General features: G+C 39.6%; 1 protein-coding gene across 11 annotated transcripts in view; it reads left to right on the forward strand.

Moving 5' to 3' along the window:
• The window catches only part of ctnnd2b (catenin (cadherin-associated protein), delta 2b), a 163,320-nt gene that overhangs the window by 96,379 nt on the left and 47,285 nt on the right, over positions 1-19,656 (forward strand). For 8 of the 11 annotated variants that reach the window (XM_038718780.1, XM_038718782.1, XM_038718781.1 and 5 more), the window contains 3 exons: positions 1,608-1,664; positions 14,895-15,027; positions 18,539-18,752. In XM_038718780.1, the coding sequence (XP_038574708.1) occupies positions 1,608-1,664; positions 14,895-15,027; positions 18,539-18,752 (404 nt within the window). The remainder of the gene's footprint in view (positions 1-1,607; positions 1,665-14,894; positions 15,028-18,538; positions 18,753-19,656) is intronic. The other 3 variants (XM_038718791.1, XM_038718783.1, XM_038718784.1) reach the window with 1 other exon arrangement.

Consider the following 19,656-nt stretch of genomic DNA (forward strand, 5'->3'; position numbering starts at 1 on the left):
CTGTCATGTTTTACTGTTTACAAGCTCTCTGCTGTTCCTGAGGTTGAAAGAGGAATTGTACGTTATTATATATTTACTAATATTTGTGTCAACAAATCCCATCAAGAGACCAGAACCAACAGTGGACAGTGTCAATCTGTCAATACTTTACGGCTTACCTACTGTGTCTGTGGCACTCACGCCCAAGCCCATTTGTTCTTTCGGAAGATATATTCAAAAATGGGTCTGGATATGTAGTTTAATGAAGAAGAAAATGGCTGGGCTCTGTAGTTTTTAGTACACAAACAGGAGGAAATAGTGTAGTTCTTGGGGACTTCTTTCAACTGTGGATTCATCTGAATTTGGTGCTATTATTGGTATATGTGGTATTGAGATAAACTACAGTGCCCATGTTCATCAGTGTAACGGTGTAGCTCATTGAGTTGGTTTTTTTTCTAGAGAACAATGGTCTATTGCACAGATAAAAAAGATATATCAGGTTTTAGCTACTTATAAATAAATATACTTATAGAGTCTATATGATATACAGAAATACTTGTTGATAGGATCAAATAATTGTTGGTTTTGTTTTTTTTCATGGAATTTGTTGACATAAAGAAAAATATCGACTATCACCTGCCTCATTCTTAAAATACACCCAGTTTTTTGGATATTGGACAATCCACATTCCTTCACATAAAATTTTTCCAACATGCTTGACTTACGCTTATCTATGCATAATCAGTGAAGCTAAAGATGAACTGTAGCTTCAAGTTTTTATTTAAACGATTCAGGTGAGCAGCCATTTATTTATTGTTTCAAGGTGGGAAAAAGGAGTTGCTAAACATATACATGTAGATATTTTGTATCTTGTTTTAATTTTACCCACACATAACAGGCTAAGCAGCTTAGCGTGTCATTTACTCATCATTTAGCTTCTCTGGTATAATTCCTGCTTTTCTAATGTACCGCTAGTCACTTTCAATCACAAACAAAAATAATTTAATAACTACACATCAATGATTTAGTCATCAATGTTTTCATTCAACAGCTAAGTCTAACAGGACTAACCTATATATAACCTATATTCCTTTTTAACAGGACGACACAGATGAGAGAACAGTATTTTTATATATAAAGCATATTCATACATACTGTATACCGTTGTAAAATAATCTAGGTTTAGTAAGGATGTTGAAGTAAGGTCTGTACTGTGCACAGGACATGACCTTGTAAACTCACTGGTCATTTGAAGCATACAGTAAATTATCATGCTGTCTGAAAATAATCTCATAATTGGCTCTTTAATTTAGATCTGAATGTTTAAAAAATGCTCCAATATCCAGATTTGGTGCATGATTATGCACAGAATAAGACGGTACCAGACCCTCTCTTTATCCGACATATCCACCATCTCCCCACCACCTGCTCTAAGTGCATGTCCTTCACCCAGCCCACCTTGTCCACCATTGCCTGATCAAATGTTGAGAGAGAAAGACGAGTCTAGTGACTACATATGGATTTCTATTTATTAATCATCACTATTATGACGGTTATTGATTAATTTGTTGCCAGACAGCCAACAAATACCTCTCTCTTGTTTCTCTCTGCCTGTCCCCCCTCGATAGGTACGACCCCGAATTCCTTGTGTGGAATCAAAATCAAGCCGAGCAAAGAATGACAAAGTAATCCAACTATTTATTTGTACATTCACACAAATCACATTCTGTCTATCTATCTTACCTTTGTCTCATTCACTGAATCTTTCCATCTTCTCTATATGACACCAATATCAGACGCAGATGTTAATGTTAATGGCAGCATGACATTTCCCATTTGTATTGTCACTCATTTAGTGCTTTATTAAACAGGCATTTTAGCATTTTTGGATTCTAAATTGGAGATGCGATCAGACTACTTTGCATTTTATCACGGCATTGTGTAACATCAGAATGGCATCCTCTGTGACCTGAAAACACCGAAAGAAATAAATTAAGTCAGTTTTATACATAAATTACAAATTTAAGTAACTAATGATCAAGTGCTGATTGCTTATTTGCAATTTGTAGCAATATGGCTTATTAGAACCTCTGTTTTTTATAGTGTTAATATTCCTCATTCTCTCTTTTGACCTTTCAGCTATCCACCCATCTCTCCATCCATTTATCTATCTGTTGATTTATTTGGTCACTCATTTGTCTCCATTGTCTGTCCTGTCTGTCCTGGTAATTTCCGAAATGTGCTTTGTGACAGTTCATTCATGTGGCTTGCCCGTTGTTAAGGTTGACACCTGATTTTGGTTTTTGATTCAATGGTATTGATTTTCTAGTCTCCGCCATACTGCGAATAAGCGTCTTTGCCAAAATGTTGAACATCTCGAGGAGTATTAAGATGACAAGAATCTTGCACAGATAGCCTATCAATATGAAAAATGTCCAACTTAAAGAGGTCATATTATGCTTTTTGACTTTTTCCCTTTCCCTTATTGTGTTATATATCTTTTTGTGCATGTAATAGGTTTACAAAGTGAAAAAGCCCGAAGTCCACCTAAAGGGAGGTACCATCTCCCACAGAAAACACTGCTCCTGTGGCACGTCCTCAAAAACACACTGAGCTGCAGGCCACTCAGTGACAAGACATCTGCCTGCTGTTTCCTCTCACACCCACCCTCCCTACCGAACGTTTGGCAGTCAATGGACACAAAGTTGTTAGTGTGATGCAGAGACAGCGCACAGTTAAAACTTAACGTATGGAAAAAAAATTTGTTCCAAATTAATAACTTACCGCTCTGAAACATCTTGCTCCAGTCTATATTGCTGAGCTGGTAAAAAACATGTACTGCTGAACCGAAGCCTTGTTTACCGGCTTGTCATGACTCACCCTACTTTGCTTCTGATTGGCTAGTAGTCCTTAACTAGGTACTGCGCATATGCAACTCCCAACTAATTCCAGTGGAAGGGAAGATGCGTTTAGTCCATAAATCGTTCCTATTTTAAGAACCCGTTACATTAGCTAGCAATAAGTTACTGTAAAGGCACAAAACATTAGCTATCAATACAGGCAGAGACAAACCCTTAGGTAACAGTACTGGCAGAGTCATAACATTAGCTAGCAATACAGGCAAAGACAAGCCCTAAGTTAAGAGTACTGGCAAAGAAATCCGTACCGCCAGGAAGAGCCGTTCTTCAAATGCGCAAAATCTGTTCGGTCAGTCAAAGAAGGTTACCGCAAATCTGCCTATTCAAAAAGATCCTACTAAATCTTTCATATCAAGATAACAATGTTTTTTTAATCAATGGAGATTTAACTGTTCACAATGATGTAATATGACTATACTTTAGATATTGAAAACCTTGTTCAACAGTATATTTTTAATTTTTAATAATGACAGCAATCTCACAATGTGAGCAACACAAAGGAGGCGGTCGACATGCATACAATCGTTGACTTAGGTTTAGGCACACACCCTGATGGTTAGGGTTAGGATAAGATGCTTTGGGAAGCTGTCAACGCATTTTATACTAACGTAGCTAGCTACCTAGCTAGCTAGCTACTAGCGCTTCTGGTCTAGACAGGGTGTCTCATTCAGACGAACCCAGAGGCGTCTCATACGGACGCCGAAGGGTACCTTTTGCATCAAATAACGCTAATAAAGCGTCAGTATTTGATGCCCTGCATGAGAACAGACAAAAACAAATAATTATGAACAGGCGCATTTTCTGTAACCTTCTTTGACAGACAGGACCCTTTTTGCGCATTTGAAGAACGGCACTTGCTGGTGGTATGGATATGGCACTGACAATAACATTAGCTAACAGTACTGGTAGAGTCATAGCATTAGTTACCAATACAGGCAGAAACAAACCCTTAGCTAACAGCACTGGAAGAGATGGAAGCGACATAACATTAGCAGTACTGACAGAGACAAACGCTTAACTAACAGTACTGGGACTTAACATTAGCTAATAATAAATAGTGGCAGAGGCATTGTATTAGCTAACAATACTAGCAGAGACATAACGTTACAGAAATATATAACATTAGGTGTTGCTTTCTGGTGCAACAGGTCAAGCAGCTAAATACATTCCTGAAGAATAGATTTAGGCAGTGAGGAGGATACTGTTTTACCAATCAGGATTGGAAATAAGAGATTTTCTGGGGTACATACAGGTCATTAAATAATTAGGCTGCATTTTAGTTATTTCATCCGTGCAACATTATCGTTTCATTATTATTCATTAGAAAATATGTAAACTCATTTATTGCACCGACACTGTCTGCACCAGCACTGTAAATAGATGATAACTGAAGTAGTGTGAGGTCTTTGCCACCGTCTGCAGCTGGTTCTCTAATGATACCTTTATCCTGCAAAAGCCTCAAACAAATTTCATTTAGCTGATTTGTCAAGCCACACACTGCCACAATCTGGCAAATGGAAGCACGTTACTGTGGAGACAGCCTCTTATATACTCCAACGCATTTCCTTCTTAAGGCTGTCGGCAGTTTATGGAAACATTCCCGCTAACATGAAGACAGATTTGTGCTAGACAGTATCTGACCCGATCATAAAAGTGCCTCATTTTATTTCATGCTCATAACACACAGTTGAGAATCTGTGATCCATATCAGTCACAGGTTTGAGATGGACTCCATGGGGTGTGTGCATGTGTGTGTTCAGCTCTGCCTGACATCTCCTGACCTTTCGTTCATTTCTTCCAGCCTCAGTTGGCCAGTCAGTCAGCCATGCCATTACACCTTGAAAGACACACACACTGTCTGGGTAACTCAAACATATGCATATAGAAACACATAACTTTTTCTTTCTATTTTACTTTTTGCCACAGTCTGTCTTTCTCATTTTTTCTCTTTAATTTCCCTCCTACATTGAGGCCAGATGGTTTCACCTGCACTTTTAATTCAAAATTTATTTTCATATGTGTCAATTGGATTTGTACTTGTGATATTAACGTGTGGAACAATGGAGTTTTAAACAGAAATGCTAAATCTAGATCTACAAGTTTGCAGACCTTTTGTTTTATTACCTTACCTAATTACTTACCTTGTAGCAGTCTGTCCTATAAAAAGTCTTCAATAAAACAGAACTTTGTTCTCAAAATGCAATGTTTAGTTTGTATTTTGACAATGTAATATGTTAGAAAAATCTCAGTAGCAAGCTAACAATGATCAATACTTTTCTCTTCCCCCTACAGTGGTTAATGCAATAGTCCAACACAGCTATAGTGCTCTAAATCTGCGTTAATCTAGACTGGTTGCATGTTGATAGGCTATAAGGCTATTGGCTTTATTGTGAAACCCATTGTTCTCTTTATATTATCTCAATGAAAGACAAAAGGACAAACATGACATCTATACCTGAGAAATTAATTAAATAAAATTCTGCTCCCATGGCTTAAAGAAAATGAGACCAATGTGAAGCTACGTTGTTTCCTTTGCCTCGACATGATGTAGTACCTGCGTCACTGATGAAGAATACTGTACACAAGTTATACATTAGAGGAAAAAATTCTGTGACCTCCACCAATGTATCCCTGAGCAAGACACCTAACCCCTGGTTGCTCCAGAGGCGTGCGACCTCTGACATGTATAGCAATTGTAAGTTGCTTTGGATAAAAGTGCCAGCTAGGAGCGGCACTGTGGACCAGTGGATAGCATGGGTTCAAACTTTGCTCGCTCCGGTCTTTCGGTGTGGAGTTTGCATGTTCTCCCTGTCCCCCCCGTGTCGCGTGGGTATAATAATGATGATAAATGATGATGCAAATTGACAGAATAAGTACTTTCTATTAAATATTTTCCATTTCACTTCTGATCCACCACATCATCGTTTTGACTTCTGCTTGCTTAACCTTTACACAGGGGTGGTCTACTAAACTGTTTAATTAGGCTATTTGCGACCACAAACAGCATATCACTGCATCTTAATAATGTGCTGTTCAGTAAAGAACAGATGACATTTGCTGACACAACATGATTGCAAGGACAATTAACATGGACTGACATTTAACCATTGTTGTCCACCTTTAATCAGTTGCTGTGGTAATTACTGTATCCATCAGCTGTAGACAGATCATCTGGTGGTCTGAGACAGAGACATTTTAGAGGAGACATGCGACTCAATCACATCCTCAATATAACTCTATGTGGAAAGCCCGTAACGGCAAAGATGGCGGTTAAACCGCTCCTCCTGCTAGAAAGCCAATCGTCTGGTTTTAACAGCCAAAGCTGGAAACATATTTCAGCCAATCTGTAGTTCCACTGACGTAAGGATCTGTTTTACTTCTACTGTGCATGAGCGGAAGAGGTGAAAAAGGCTTTTGAAACCTTATTTTGGGGCAAAGTCGTCACACTTTTTCAGCGATTTTTATTAGATTCTATTCAAGTAGTTTTTGTAGTCATGGTGACCAGTGAAAGTGCATTTCTGGCTCTATCCCCATTCATTCAGATAGGAGCCTGGTCTTGTTAGTCCAAAATAGATGCCCAGAGGTGTTGCCAAGATGGCGGCCAAGTGGCATGACTTGCCTAGAAGGACTTTGTCTGAGATCAGTTTGTTCCATAACACAGGTAGATCAGTATGTTTTGTGATACTAACCAATACAACACTTGTGTCTTTTTGATTCTATTCTAGTTTGCTATAAATACACTGTAATGTTTTGTTGCTAATCAGCCACCTGAAGTTGTTAGATGTCCTGCTGTAAAATGAATGCAGTGAGTCAGCACCCGTGTCAATTTATTTCTGACTTCCTTTATCCCTGCCTCCTTTCTTCTTCTCATCAGTTTACTCTGCAGGTTTAACTTACCTGTCTCTGTGTCTCTGTCTGTATTTCTGTCTGTCTGTTGGGAATGAGTCAGTCCTCACTAGTGGCAACACACACGCTCAAATATACCTGACACAAATAGCATAGTTCGCTCTCTGGTTTCAAATCGCTCTATTCCCCAAAAACCCTGACTCACAGGAAATCCTTTCAGCCTGATATAGCAGTGAGCATCGTCTGCCTGCAGCCCTCACATTACAGCGCCTCGCCCTGCTTTCTGAATACATAATTCATAAATAGTTTATTTATTTTGCGGGTTTAATTGTTGGTTTGCCTGCATCTCGCATTGTTGTGTAAATGTTTTGGCTGTGGGTGACAAGTGGTGATGCGAGATAGCCCACCTGGTTGGTTAGAAACAAAGACTGGATTGACACTTTGTCAGTATTTTGTCCCAGTCCACTGAGTCGCCAAATGAAACATTAAGCTCTCCTGGGGGATTTCTCTCTCTCACTCACTCACTCTCACACACACACACACACACACACACGCACACACAACACTGTACACACTTAGGTGCACTTATATGACAAACTCACAATTTATTCAGTCCGTTTCTCTCTTTTTCAAATGCTCCTTTTCCCCCATGACAGTATTTTTCATCGTAATTCTGAACTTCTGACTAAGATTGGAGCCATCTGCAGGACAAAAGGTTAAAGGGATAAAGTTGCAGTTAACACACAACTGGCATATTTATAGGAAGCACAAAGGTAGCAGAAAAAGAAAGCAAGGGAAGAAACTGTGAAAAAACATAACCGGTGACATTTGGTTCTGCAATTTGTGTCAAGTGCCTTTTAAGTGAAAATATCTGTGTGGGGTAAGATAATTAAACTTGCCTGTTGTTGTGTGATCTGCCTCCTTCTGCTTTGTTTCTTTAAACAAAGTTTTTTTTTGTTTTTATAAACTGGATTTCATAATATTTATAGCACATATGATGTTATGATTGACATGTTTTGCATATTTTAAGACTGGCCACAGAGATTAAAAAATAAATTAACGCGTCTCTCCTCTCTGCTCCGCTCTGCAGAGAATAGGTAGCTGGTCTATTTTTGACGTAAGCCGCGTCAAGAAGCAGAGAGCAGATTTAACCAGGCAATAAGTAACCCACCCACGCGAGACTGTTGGACAACAACAAACAACACGGTTAAAACATACACAAAAAGAAATCATTTAACTACGTAGCTAACTTAATAATAGTAGAAGCACAGAAAGCAAGCACTGATTACCAAATCAACAAAATCTAAACAAGTCAGCAAAATCAGGCCGGCAAATGCTCTGATTCTGAAATGCTCCCTGTGGGATATGCAGCCTGCTGACGATGGAACGAAACAGGGTCGCAGAGAGCTGTGAAGAAGGTAGTAGAAGCACAAAAAGGACAAATTAATAACAAGACAATAACGTGGGCGCTCTGCTGCTGAAACGCTTCTGAGACACTTCCAATGGACTTTGACACAGAATGAACTAAAAATTGACATCTTTTGCAAAGATCTTATATAATAATATCCAGCTTTTTGATTCTCTCAAGGGACATGAAATTCACCAATACATATACAAGTGGGATTTTGGATTGCATTGCTCTCCAAAAATGTTACATATTCGTTTCTTAACACTAAAAAAAAAACAAAAGAGTGCAAACATTCCCCCAGTGAGCACTTTTGCAGAAGTTCACAGATGGCTCAGTAGTATTTGCTCATCCTGCTGTGATGTTGTCACGCGGGTGTTTAGGACTGGGAGCACCATATCCTCCTGTGTTCCCTTCGCTCTGGAACGAGAGAAACACACACACACACACACACACACACACACACACACACACACACACACACACACACACACACTGCTAAAGAGAGAGGGAGATGATGAGTGAAAAGTAGTACAGCTCTAGGCTAGAGTTAGTGAATGAATGAACCATTATAGTACAGCTTTCTGGGGCAGAACACAAGAACACACAGGAGAGAAGACAGGCAGTCTCTTCATTTTATTTAGATTCACTGCGACTGTAGGTAAATACTTTCAGAGTGTTAGTCTGCTTTACAGTTTAGTTTTGCTTTATCCCGGGACAGCAACACACTGCAAAACATGTCAACTGTTTATTTCAGCATGTTGTACAATATTTTTGTCTATTTTTGTCTGCATTTGAATGTACGTTTCTTTTCTGTGTGTGCGTGTTTGCGCCTTCGGAGCTTCACAGCCCAGGGCTTTGCGCTGAGTTTTATCCGCCTTGATGTGCCACTTTTCTCTCCAGGGCCACGACTATTCTAAGCCCTGGTTCTTCCATCGTGTGTGTGTGTCTGTGTGTTTGTTTCTCACCTATTCATTTCAAAATGTGTGTGCATAGTGTTATTTTTTTTCTTGTTGTGGTGTTCTAAAGCATACTTACGTATGTTTTTTGTGTGTGTGGGTCAAATATTGTGTGCCTGCAGGCTTACAACAATTACACTGTGTCCCTTTATTCAGTCAAGTGATAAGTGTCCGTTCTAGTGTTGTAGTACTCGAGACCGGTGTTAAGACCACTATTTGATGGTCTTGGTCTCGTCTCAGACTCCACTGCATTTATACTCATGTCATGTCTCGGTCTCAAGACCAGTCAAGACCATAACTTTGGAAATATCAATAAATTGCTTTTGCATCGTCTGATTTATTTGTTAACATACCGACTATGATTGGATATAAAACGTATTGCATAAAATGCAATCAATAACCCTAATTAAAAATGTGGTGTTCCTGTTAACGACTGTTACTCCTCTCTGCGATGGTAAACGTGGAAAAGGAGTTTTGAATAAAGATGCTTACGTTTGATTTAGTGTTTGTATGTGGGTGTTTTAATGGGAATGTGGATCTTTCCGATCAATTTGAGAAGTACCTATGATCTTGTTCCACATTTTATTGTGTGTCATGTAATGTGGGGAACTGGCCTTGGTTTCGACTTGGTCTCCAGCCCTAAAAGTCTTGTTCTTGTCTCGGTCTCGATAAACTCTAGTCTTGGTCTTGACTTGGTCTTGGTTTGGCCGTTCAAGGCTAGGGGTAGGTTGTCCCAAATCTTGTTGCGATAGAGGGGTAGGGCGAAGCCCTCGAAACTAAGATTTTTCAGAGACACACTCCAAAAGGAGGGCTGCGAGAAAATTCCCAGAATACAAGTATTTTCTTCGTATAATTTACAGTAGCCATAGTTATTCTTAGTTTAATGTCATTTAATTTCAAACAATCATTTAAAGAAATTCAGTTCAGCCGCTAGCATGTTGTCCTGTCAGCTAGCTTTGCTAGTAACGTTAGTTACTATAGGTAACGAAGTTAGGTAATGAAGCCGTGTTTTTTATTTTTCATTGGTGACTTGTTAGATCGCTTGATGTGTGATATAATGTTACCACACGAGAGAGATTACCACAGAGGAGGACGGCATATTGGAGTTGTTGTCAGTTGTTGTCATGGAGAAATCTTGTAAAAACTTGTTGCTTCTCAGAGTCCTGGTCAAGTACTGATGACGTATCGGGTCCCTGAAGGTTGTTCCATTTGGTAGGAATATTTCAACCCCTTGGCCCTTAAGACAGAGTTACAGGGGCCAAGGGGTTGAAATGGGATTGAGCCATAGTCTATGCTGTAGTTACATGTGTGGCCCCACTTTGACCCCACACACGTGAGACAGACATTTTGAAGGAAAAGACAGAGATACAGGATAAGAAAATAATATTTTTATACTTATTGTAGAGTGCTTTCTAAAGTGCCACTTTGACCTTGAAGTAGTGTTTATTCTTTGGCTGCTGATGTGCAGGTAACACCACGCTGTGCTGTTTTGATGAGACATGACCTGAAAAGCACTTTTTCAACCTCATTTCACCAGTTCAGTAGTTGCAACTTTCAAGACAAAGTATGGATAAAAAGCTTAAAGTGTTGATGCACTTCTTGTATGAAAGCTTCCTGTCTGCGGCTGAATGTGTCCTCCGGTGGCTAAAACTATAATAACTACAAAGTGTATGATGTGGTAGGGGAACATAACTGGATCAAGTTCCACTGTTCACCCTTAGTTATAAAGCTCAGACAGAACCTCCACTGCACTGTCAAAAACTTTCATCAATTTACTTTAGATTGTCTTCAGCTGACTCCCAACTTCCCAACCACAGATTTACTTGGAAAACTTTAATTTGTTTTTAAAATCACACTGTTCAGTATACCAAGGATAAAAGGCAGGCTTCGTTAATAGGGAAAACACTCAAAAATCAGACTTAGTCTGATGGTAATAATAATTATTCAAATCCTTCACTTAAACAGTATTAATTCTATAATCTAGAAATACTCCTTAACAAGTAAATGTTCTGAATAGTTAAAACCTTAATACTTGTCCTAGTGGTGCTATTACTTTTACGATTGGGCACCTGTTCCTTTTATTTATTTTTATCTACTGTATGTTAGGACTAGGAGTCCAGTATATTATAGCTTCTTTGGTTTACTTTGTCACTTATCAAATTATTTTATTTACTTATTTAAACTTATTTTATCATCTATAACTGACCTTACTGTGTATGTATGTAAAATACCTTTTATCTGTAAAGAAACGCGTAGATATTGTTGTCAATAATTGTAGTCAAGTAAATAGTGCAATATCTTTGTCTGAAATGCACTAAAGTGTAAATAGAAAGAATCATTAAATAATATATATATTGATATATAAATAATATAGAATAGAATATTGTAATCTCTTGTTACAGCCTCACACTTCTATCTCCATTAGCCTTTAATTAACGTTTATGTTTGTTTTTGTTGTTAATCACTTTAACCCTTTCAATTGACCAAATGACGTAGCTGAGTCTGTCTGATAAGCGAAGCCATCTGGTTTACTTGTTTTTAGAGAAGTGTCAGGTTTACGGGCGTTGTTATCGCTGGTGTCCCACTTTCTGATTACAATGTAAAAAAACACAAAACACACACACACACGTCGCTCAGCCATAACGCTAGATGTGTTATCAGCCAATTAACCCACAAGGTGACCTACACAAGGTTGTCGCCTCTGATCACATTTATTGAGGCCCGTGCCACTGTATATGTGCATAACAACTTAGTGTCTGTTAACGTCGTGGCTGTGCATGTGTGTACGAATTTGCCTGGAGCACGGCGGTAAGAAGAAAACAGAGGGAGACACTGAGAAAAAAAGAAATAAATAAAAAAGAGAGAAAATTGTTAAAGAGAGGGAAGATTTCAAAGAGAGAGAAAAAAAATAACCTTTGAAATAATTCTCTCTCCAATTTCCCCATTTTTCAAACACTGGGTTTATCCCATTGGCCCATTATGAAACTTAAAGACAAAAGCTTTCTAATCCTGGCTCTTCTGCACTGCCTTTGATGACTGGGTGTGCATGCAAGTCAATGAGTGTATGTGTTTGACTACTATATTAGTGTGCTGGATTGTGCGCGCGTGTGTGCGCTCAAGGCTGCACACTGAGTTATCCTACAGCACCCAGTGGTGTGTATCAGTGTTTGTGTGTGAATGTGTTTATGTTAGATTAGACTGAACAGAAATTATCTCCACGGGGACGGCGGGCTGTTGCTGCATCAAGGATAAGATACATCAAAGAGAAATGGGTTTCTACATAAGAGCAGAGCAAACAGGGCTTCTATAAGCAGCTCAAACTTCTCACAACTGTCAGAAAAATTTTAATCAAAATGTGCGAATGTGTTGATTTAAAAGCAGAAACAGCATGTTGACAATGCACCAAAAAGGTAGCAGAGCATAGTAAAACAAAATTGTGGCAATCCCCCCCCCAGGTCTATAAATGATCACCTGTGGGAATAAAACTTTGTCAAAAATAAGAAAACTAAAAAGATCTGGTCCCAGTTATTGTTGTTACCTAGAAACTGTCAAGGGAGCGTGGTATTTCGTTGCCGTTGGCTACAGATAATCTACATCGATAAGCTCTGTCTCCCTCTCCTCCCTCCATCCCGCTCTCTGATCCCTCGCCGTGACTTCATTCTCTCACATCACATCTTTCTCACATTAATTATCAGTTTTTCTTCTTTCACACACACCCTTAGACACATTCATAGGGTTAGTGAGCTTAGTGTGTTTCTCTGTGTGTGTGTGTGTGTGTGTGTGTGTCTGTGCCTAAAGCATGCCTTTAGGCAAAAGCACTGGTAGACCCTGGTTACATGCTTAAAGCAGCTGGGGCAGTTAGATGAAGAAGGAACAGCAGAAAGAAGCTCTTTTATTGAATCCAAGGTGGCTGCTGTTGTCCTATGACAATGTGTAGAGAACCTTTTTTGTATTTACATTTAGCTGACGCTTTTATCCAAAGCGACTTACAATTGCTATCGACATCAGAGGTTGCACACCTCTGGAGCAACGATGGGTTAAATGTCTTGCTCAGGACACAATGGTGGATGGTTCACAGTGGGAATCGAACCCAGGTCTTTCACACCAAAGGCATGTGTCTTATCCCTGTACCATCACCACCCTTTTGCTCCGTAAAGGTCTCCTGAATGTTTAGCACAACATATAAGCCATGGGGACATATTTCTGTCTCAAATGTTCATTTAATTTAAGGATTAAATGACTTATTTTGGTGCGGCACGGTGGTGCAGTGGTTAGCACTGTCGCCTCACAGCAAGATTGTCCAGGCTCCCAACCTTGGTTGTCCTAGGCCTTGCTGTGCGGAGTTTGCATGTTCTCCCCGTGTCTGCGTGGGTTCTCTGTAGGTGCTCCGGCTTCCTCCCACCATCCAAACACATGCAAGTAGATTAATTGGTGACTCGAAATTGCCCTTAGGTGTGAATGTGAGTGTGAGCGGCTGTCCGTGTCTGTGTGCCCTACGATGGACTGGCGACCTGCCCAGGGTGTACCCCGCCTCCCGCCCAGTACCAGCTGGGATTGGCTCCAGCCCCCTTCTGACCCTCTACACAGGATAAGCAGTTGATGATGAATGGATGGATGACTTATTTTTAAGATGCTGTACAGGATACATTATACCCCAGAGAGGATGCATAACATGATAAAATGAGAATGTTTTGGTCCTGTGACCTTCAAACTTTGTTTTGGAAATCTGTTGTTGATATGTTATACCTGGGCATCCATCCTCAACTTCGCTTATTAGATTACGACTAGACAAGACAATTGGAGTTCACCAGATAAAATATATATTGATACTGCTTTACTGGCAGTTTGGAGACGCATTATCATTCATTGGAGATCTACTATTTCGCCAAGTCGCTCATAGTGGTGGCTTTGAGCTTATTACGACATCAAAGGCAAACCAAAGGCGTTTTCATATGAATTTAGATTTTCAGAAAAAAATTTAAACTATTCTTAATATATATACAATGTAATAATAGCAATAACTATTTTTGTATGTGTGTATTTGGATCCATACACTGTGTGCTTTTGTTTGATGTTTTAGTGTAGATGCTCATTGATGGATAGGCACTGGGTTTGTACTTTTTATGTAACTTTATTCAAACACCACACAATTCTGTTAATTTTACTTGACAGCTCAACAGTCGCTCACTTTAAAGGCAACAAACTGGTTCTGGTCTTGATCGTGCGCTCAATATTCGCTCTCTTTGAGTGTCTGTTCAGTTAGATGGAGTTGAGGTCAGGGCTCTTTGCAGGCCAGTCAGGTTCTTCCACACCAAACTGGGAAAACCATTTCACTACGGAGCTAGCTTTGTCATGTTGAAACAGGAAATGGCTAAACATAAACTGTTGCTACAAAGTTGGAAGCATTGTTGTCTGAAATATCAATGTATGCTGCAGCATTATTAGGGTCAAAAATGTGGGCCAGAGAGTAAATACACAATTAGGGTTTTTTTTATGGTTAGGGCTGGATGTTTGTGAATTGTCACCCCCAAATTAATGGTTTAAATATTTTAAATACCTTTTATAGCATGGATCACAAATCTGTGTATTTAATGTCTTTCTTTTGATTCATCTCCAACCTCCATTTCTGTTTCTCTCTTTCTTTTTCTCCAGTGAGCATTTTAAATCAGGGTTATAGTAGGGAGACAAGCTGCCTAGTAACAGGTTCAGTCACACACACACACACACACACAACTCTATCTCTGCACACATCAAAACATACTGTATTTTTTCTGTGTGTCTCCGTAGGGAGTTTGGCTGGAGGGATCCAGAACTGCCTGAGGTGATCCAGATGTTGCAGCATCAGTTCCCATCAGTCCAGTCCAACGCTGCTGCCTACCTCCAGCACCTCTGCTTTGGAGACAACAAGATCAAATCTGAGGTATTGATCCCAGAAGAGAAAACACACCAAGAGAGAGGGCTTGTAGACACAGAACTGCATTCCAAATCTTGAAGGAGCCCCAATTCACCCTGCTGCTTTTACATCCACACAGACACTCACATGCATACTTTAGCTTTTATTCAGAGTTGGTGACTGCCAGGAAAGAGTTCAAGCACAACACACACAAAGACACTCTTTCCCACTTTGCTGTAGTATTTGATTTGTCTGCAGAAGTTTTGAGGTTTCTGCTAAACACTGTTTCTGGGAAGGTATGCTGCTGTTGAGTTTTTCAAGTGGGATTTTTCAGTGCTTCAAATACCACAAGCAAGAGGACCTTGGTACTTAACAAAGAGTGAGTGGGTGTATATGTGTGTGTGTGCGTGTGTTCCCTCGCCAAAAAGTGTTTTTGATGGTCACACAACACATCAATGGAGAAAAAATACAGCAAAATTGCCACGGTGCTTTTTGTGTTTGTTTTATTATGTTGTCCACCTATAATACTCCTGTATATACTGCCAGTGTTTGTAACATCATTCTGGCATTGCAGTTTGTTAGTTACCTTGTCAGAAGCCCTCCTAAAACCAAAAACCATCTTCCTGGTTCCCTTGCAACCCCCCGGTAATTAAGAGAACAGGACTGGAAATGTGCCATCTCCTTTGTGGTTGTGTGCTCGCTGTCCGCAACAATTAAATGTGTGGTTATTATGGGAGTTGCCATTGCTCTCAGACACAGGGTGCTGAGAAGAAATCTAAAGCAAGCACACAAAGGGGGGCATTCTTGAAGTTGACATAAAGCTGCAGATGTCTCTTTGTTGAAATTTGTGTGATGGCTGCATGTCACCATTGTAAAGCACACGTAGTTTTTTTCTCGTTATTCTTATTGCACCTCTTCGTCTTTAAAAATCAGTTGGACAAGGACCCCGCATGACTGCGTATGGCCGCAGATAACGATATTTCAGATTCTGAGAGGCACGCAACATCTGAACAGATTGAACCATTGTGAATGACCAGACACTGAGCAGGCAGGTTGCAAATGTGGCCAATTTCAACTTGCTTTACATTAATCATATGGCCTTTTTTACACCAGCATTTAGGCTAAGTACATTTATTAACAAATAGAGCCGCATGCACTGCAATAGGCAATGTGTGTTACATCGCCTGAGTAGTGAAAGGTCAGATGCATGTTTTTACTCAGGGGAAACTCCGTCCCACATGTGCAGCCGTCTGTGCTCCACCAATCTCCATATTAGACAGCATTAACTCCTCATTTCCCACACTTAACCCAGCTCTGAATATAGCCCTGTTCCTGCACATGTGTCCTCCTGTCCTTTAGAGCCGACATCACTCAGTGTCTCGGAGAAAACGGTTCTGTCTGTCTCTTCAATGTCAACTCAATTCAGCTCAATTTGACTTTATTAATCCCCATGGAGACGATGGATTTGAGGGCAAACAAAGTTCTTCAAACAGCAATCAGCCAACAAGCATTAAAAATGTGAGAGAGGGAGAGAGAGAGACGGGTGAGATAGATGATGGATGTTGAAATTGCGTTAAAGAATGAAGTATGGTAGTATTTAGAGCACAGCTGCCAAAACTACAACCCACAGGCCAGATAGTTTTTTGCCCTTGAGAAAGATGCCTGAGTATTGAAATAATAGACAGGATGCTGAGGGATTTGTCTGGCCTACATACATATGGCCGCTTGATTTATTGTGTTAGTTCTTATATCCCTGCTTCTATTTCACTAAGGGAAGACAAGACTGAAAAATAATTTTGGTACTTGATTAATAGTCTCAATACATTTCTCCTAAATAGTTGCCAAAACCAGTTTCTCTCATGTCAGTATTAATTTCGTCGGGTTTTTCAGACAAAATAAGCAATTGGAAGACAATCCTTTGGACTCTTGGACCTTGCAATGAGTATTTGTCACTTTCCAACATTTTATGGATCAACAGAACTTTGATTAATTCAAAACAATGACAACTTACCAATAGATAAATCAGTATACTCATTATTTGCAACCCATGCTAAGATGAATGTTTCCTTGTCAAGTGAGATAAAGCAGTAATTATTCTGCTGATTGTTGTGTTTGGGTGGATCAAATTAAATGTAATCATAATTATAAAGGTTATTTTCACATAACCCAGTCATTACAGGGCCTGTTACTTGAGGAAATAAATAATCAGTTTCTGGTTAGGTATCTAAAGTCAATCTGCTGTAATGATGTTAATGCTGGTGTACCTTTATCTAGAGCACAAGCACAACTGCCTCATCTATGTGCAATATCCTTCGCTAAAATGTAGGGCTGGGTATCGTTCAAAGATTTTCGATAGGATACCTCGACTTCGATACCGGTTCCTGAACGATACTTTTTTCGATACCAATTTTATTCTCAACAAACGGAGAACCATTGTTGTTTGTAAAGTAACTTAATTATCACATTATTATCATTAATAGTTTGTTGTTTTAATAATTGTTCCTTAGAAAAATTCAACAAAAATTGTTTTTATTCCTCTTTCTTTAGTTTTTATAATGTAATTTCATTGTTTATTAATTATATCTTCTTTGTATAAATGTGAATTTGTGCTCTGGCAACATTGCAACCTAAACATTCATGGCAATAGGCCTGAGAGAAAGAGAGAGAAATCTCTCATCTCACGGAAACAAGTTTCTGCCACTACATATCAAAGTTTCCTCCTCACTAGAGGAAGAGGTGAACTATCACAATAGAGTGGTAGGTGGCGTCACTTACTGATACTGATAAGTTTATTGCATGAACAGTCAAGGGCATCAGCAGGTTTGTCGTGTCGCCGCTCTTGGCAGCAATTATCTTACATCGCAAATATTGCATCGCGCGCTGTTGAATCAAGCCACACTTGATTTTCTCCACGTCTTTTAAATCCACGAGCCACGTGTCTGTGCGTAACAGGTAGTGTTTACATCACCGCAGCCATCACTTTTAGATGTGGGCACATCAAAAATGCTGCATGCTTATTGGCTCATTGGCGTTAACAAGAACCTTTTAGGTATCGAAATTTGGTACCGAAAGACATTTTTTGATACTCGATGGTATTGAGGCAATTCGGTCGGTGCCTAAAAATTATTGAACTCGATACCCAGCCCTACTAAATTGGCTCTTTTTGTTTTTATAGAAAGCAAGCAGTCTGCCCTACATTTTCTCTGTCTAGACGGAGGAAAGCAGGGAGGGCTGCAGACACATAGTGGAGCGATGGGACAGAAAGAACAGTGGCTGGCATTTAAATAAATCTCGCATCAGTGCCACAGTAGTCACTGCACACAGTAGAAATGAATATTTAAATGATAACTTATAATCTTCTGCAATCACAGCATCAAAAGTGAGAAATTCTTATTTTCTTAAGGTAAACAAGCCCTAATGTCTGATATTGACACCAACGGACCTATTGTTAGGAGAGAATTGGCAGAAATGCATTGAAACACTTCTATTAGTAGTTTCACACTGCTCTCCCCGTAATTCCTTCTTCTGTCTCTGCCAGATCCGGCGGCAGGGCGGTATCCAGCTGCTCGTGGACTTGTTGGACCACCGGATGACCGACGTGCACCGCAGCGCCTGCGGGGCCCTGAGGAACCTGGTGTACGGCAAAGCCAATGACGACAACAAGATCGCCCTGAAGAACTGCGGAGGCATACCGGCTCTGGTCCGACTGCTCCGAAAGACCACAGATGTGGAGATCCGAGAGCTGCTCACAGGTAAAAAAAAAAAAATCACAATTTACAAATATTTGGATGTTATTGAATGTGCAGCAGGGGCGAGTATCATAAATTGAGATCACAGTATTTCTCTTGAATTCTTTCCATAATCCACTCCCTTTTTTGGGGACAAACCAGGACTTTTTCTAGCACGTGTTTGCTTGTGTGTTCACATACTGAAAATTTTTATATGCAGTGAAACAAAGACACCTTTTTCAACAAAGCTAAATACTAAAAGTCAGACCTTGAAATTTATTATCCTAGTTATATAACTGGATCACCTTTTCAGGTGTGAATGAAGCGGTGAGCTAAATTCTCCCATACACTCCCATATAACCAGCCCTGGGAGTTTAAGGGGATTTCAGTAACTGTCTGGGATTTTACAGTTTAATGTTGCGGGGTAACTTTGGTATTTGTCAACCTGGACGGAACAAAAACAAGCGCTTTAGTGGACGTACTTTGACAGGGCTTGCTGCAACCCTGTCTTGCTGCTGCCGCTCTATACTGGACCAATTTCAAAAAATGAAATTAGCCCCAATTGGTCACATAGACACAAAAACATGGGAAAATACGATCCAGGTTAAAAAAAAACAAAACCAAAGTTATCATTCAAAATATTTCAGACTCAGCATATTTAAGCCAACAAACTAAATGAATAAACAAAGGATTTTGTATTTCCCACCACAATTTAATTCCTGACAGTGCAGATAGGGGTTTAAAACATTTGACGATGTATGTTGAAACATCTCTGATTTCTTAATAATTTCTTAAGAAGTTTGCTGGCAAGAATTATCTGATAATAATTTTTTGAGAAAATGGCCTTAGTATTTCTAAAAGCCTGGCTGGGTCCCTGCTTACAACCACTCAGATTTTATAAAGATATTAAAAGTATACTGTAACCCTC

Source organism: Micropterus salmoides, unplaced genomic scaffold (assembly GCF_014851395.1).
Source record: "Micropterus salmoides isolate LMB-PRFRI ecotype aquatic unplaced genomic scaffold, ASM1485139v1 Ms_hic_scaffold_14, whole genome shotgun sequence".
Lineage (NCBI taxonomy): Eukaryota > Metazoa > Chordata > Actinopteri > Centrarchiformes > Centrarchidae > Micropterus > Micropterus salmoides.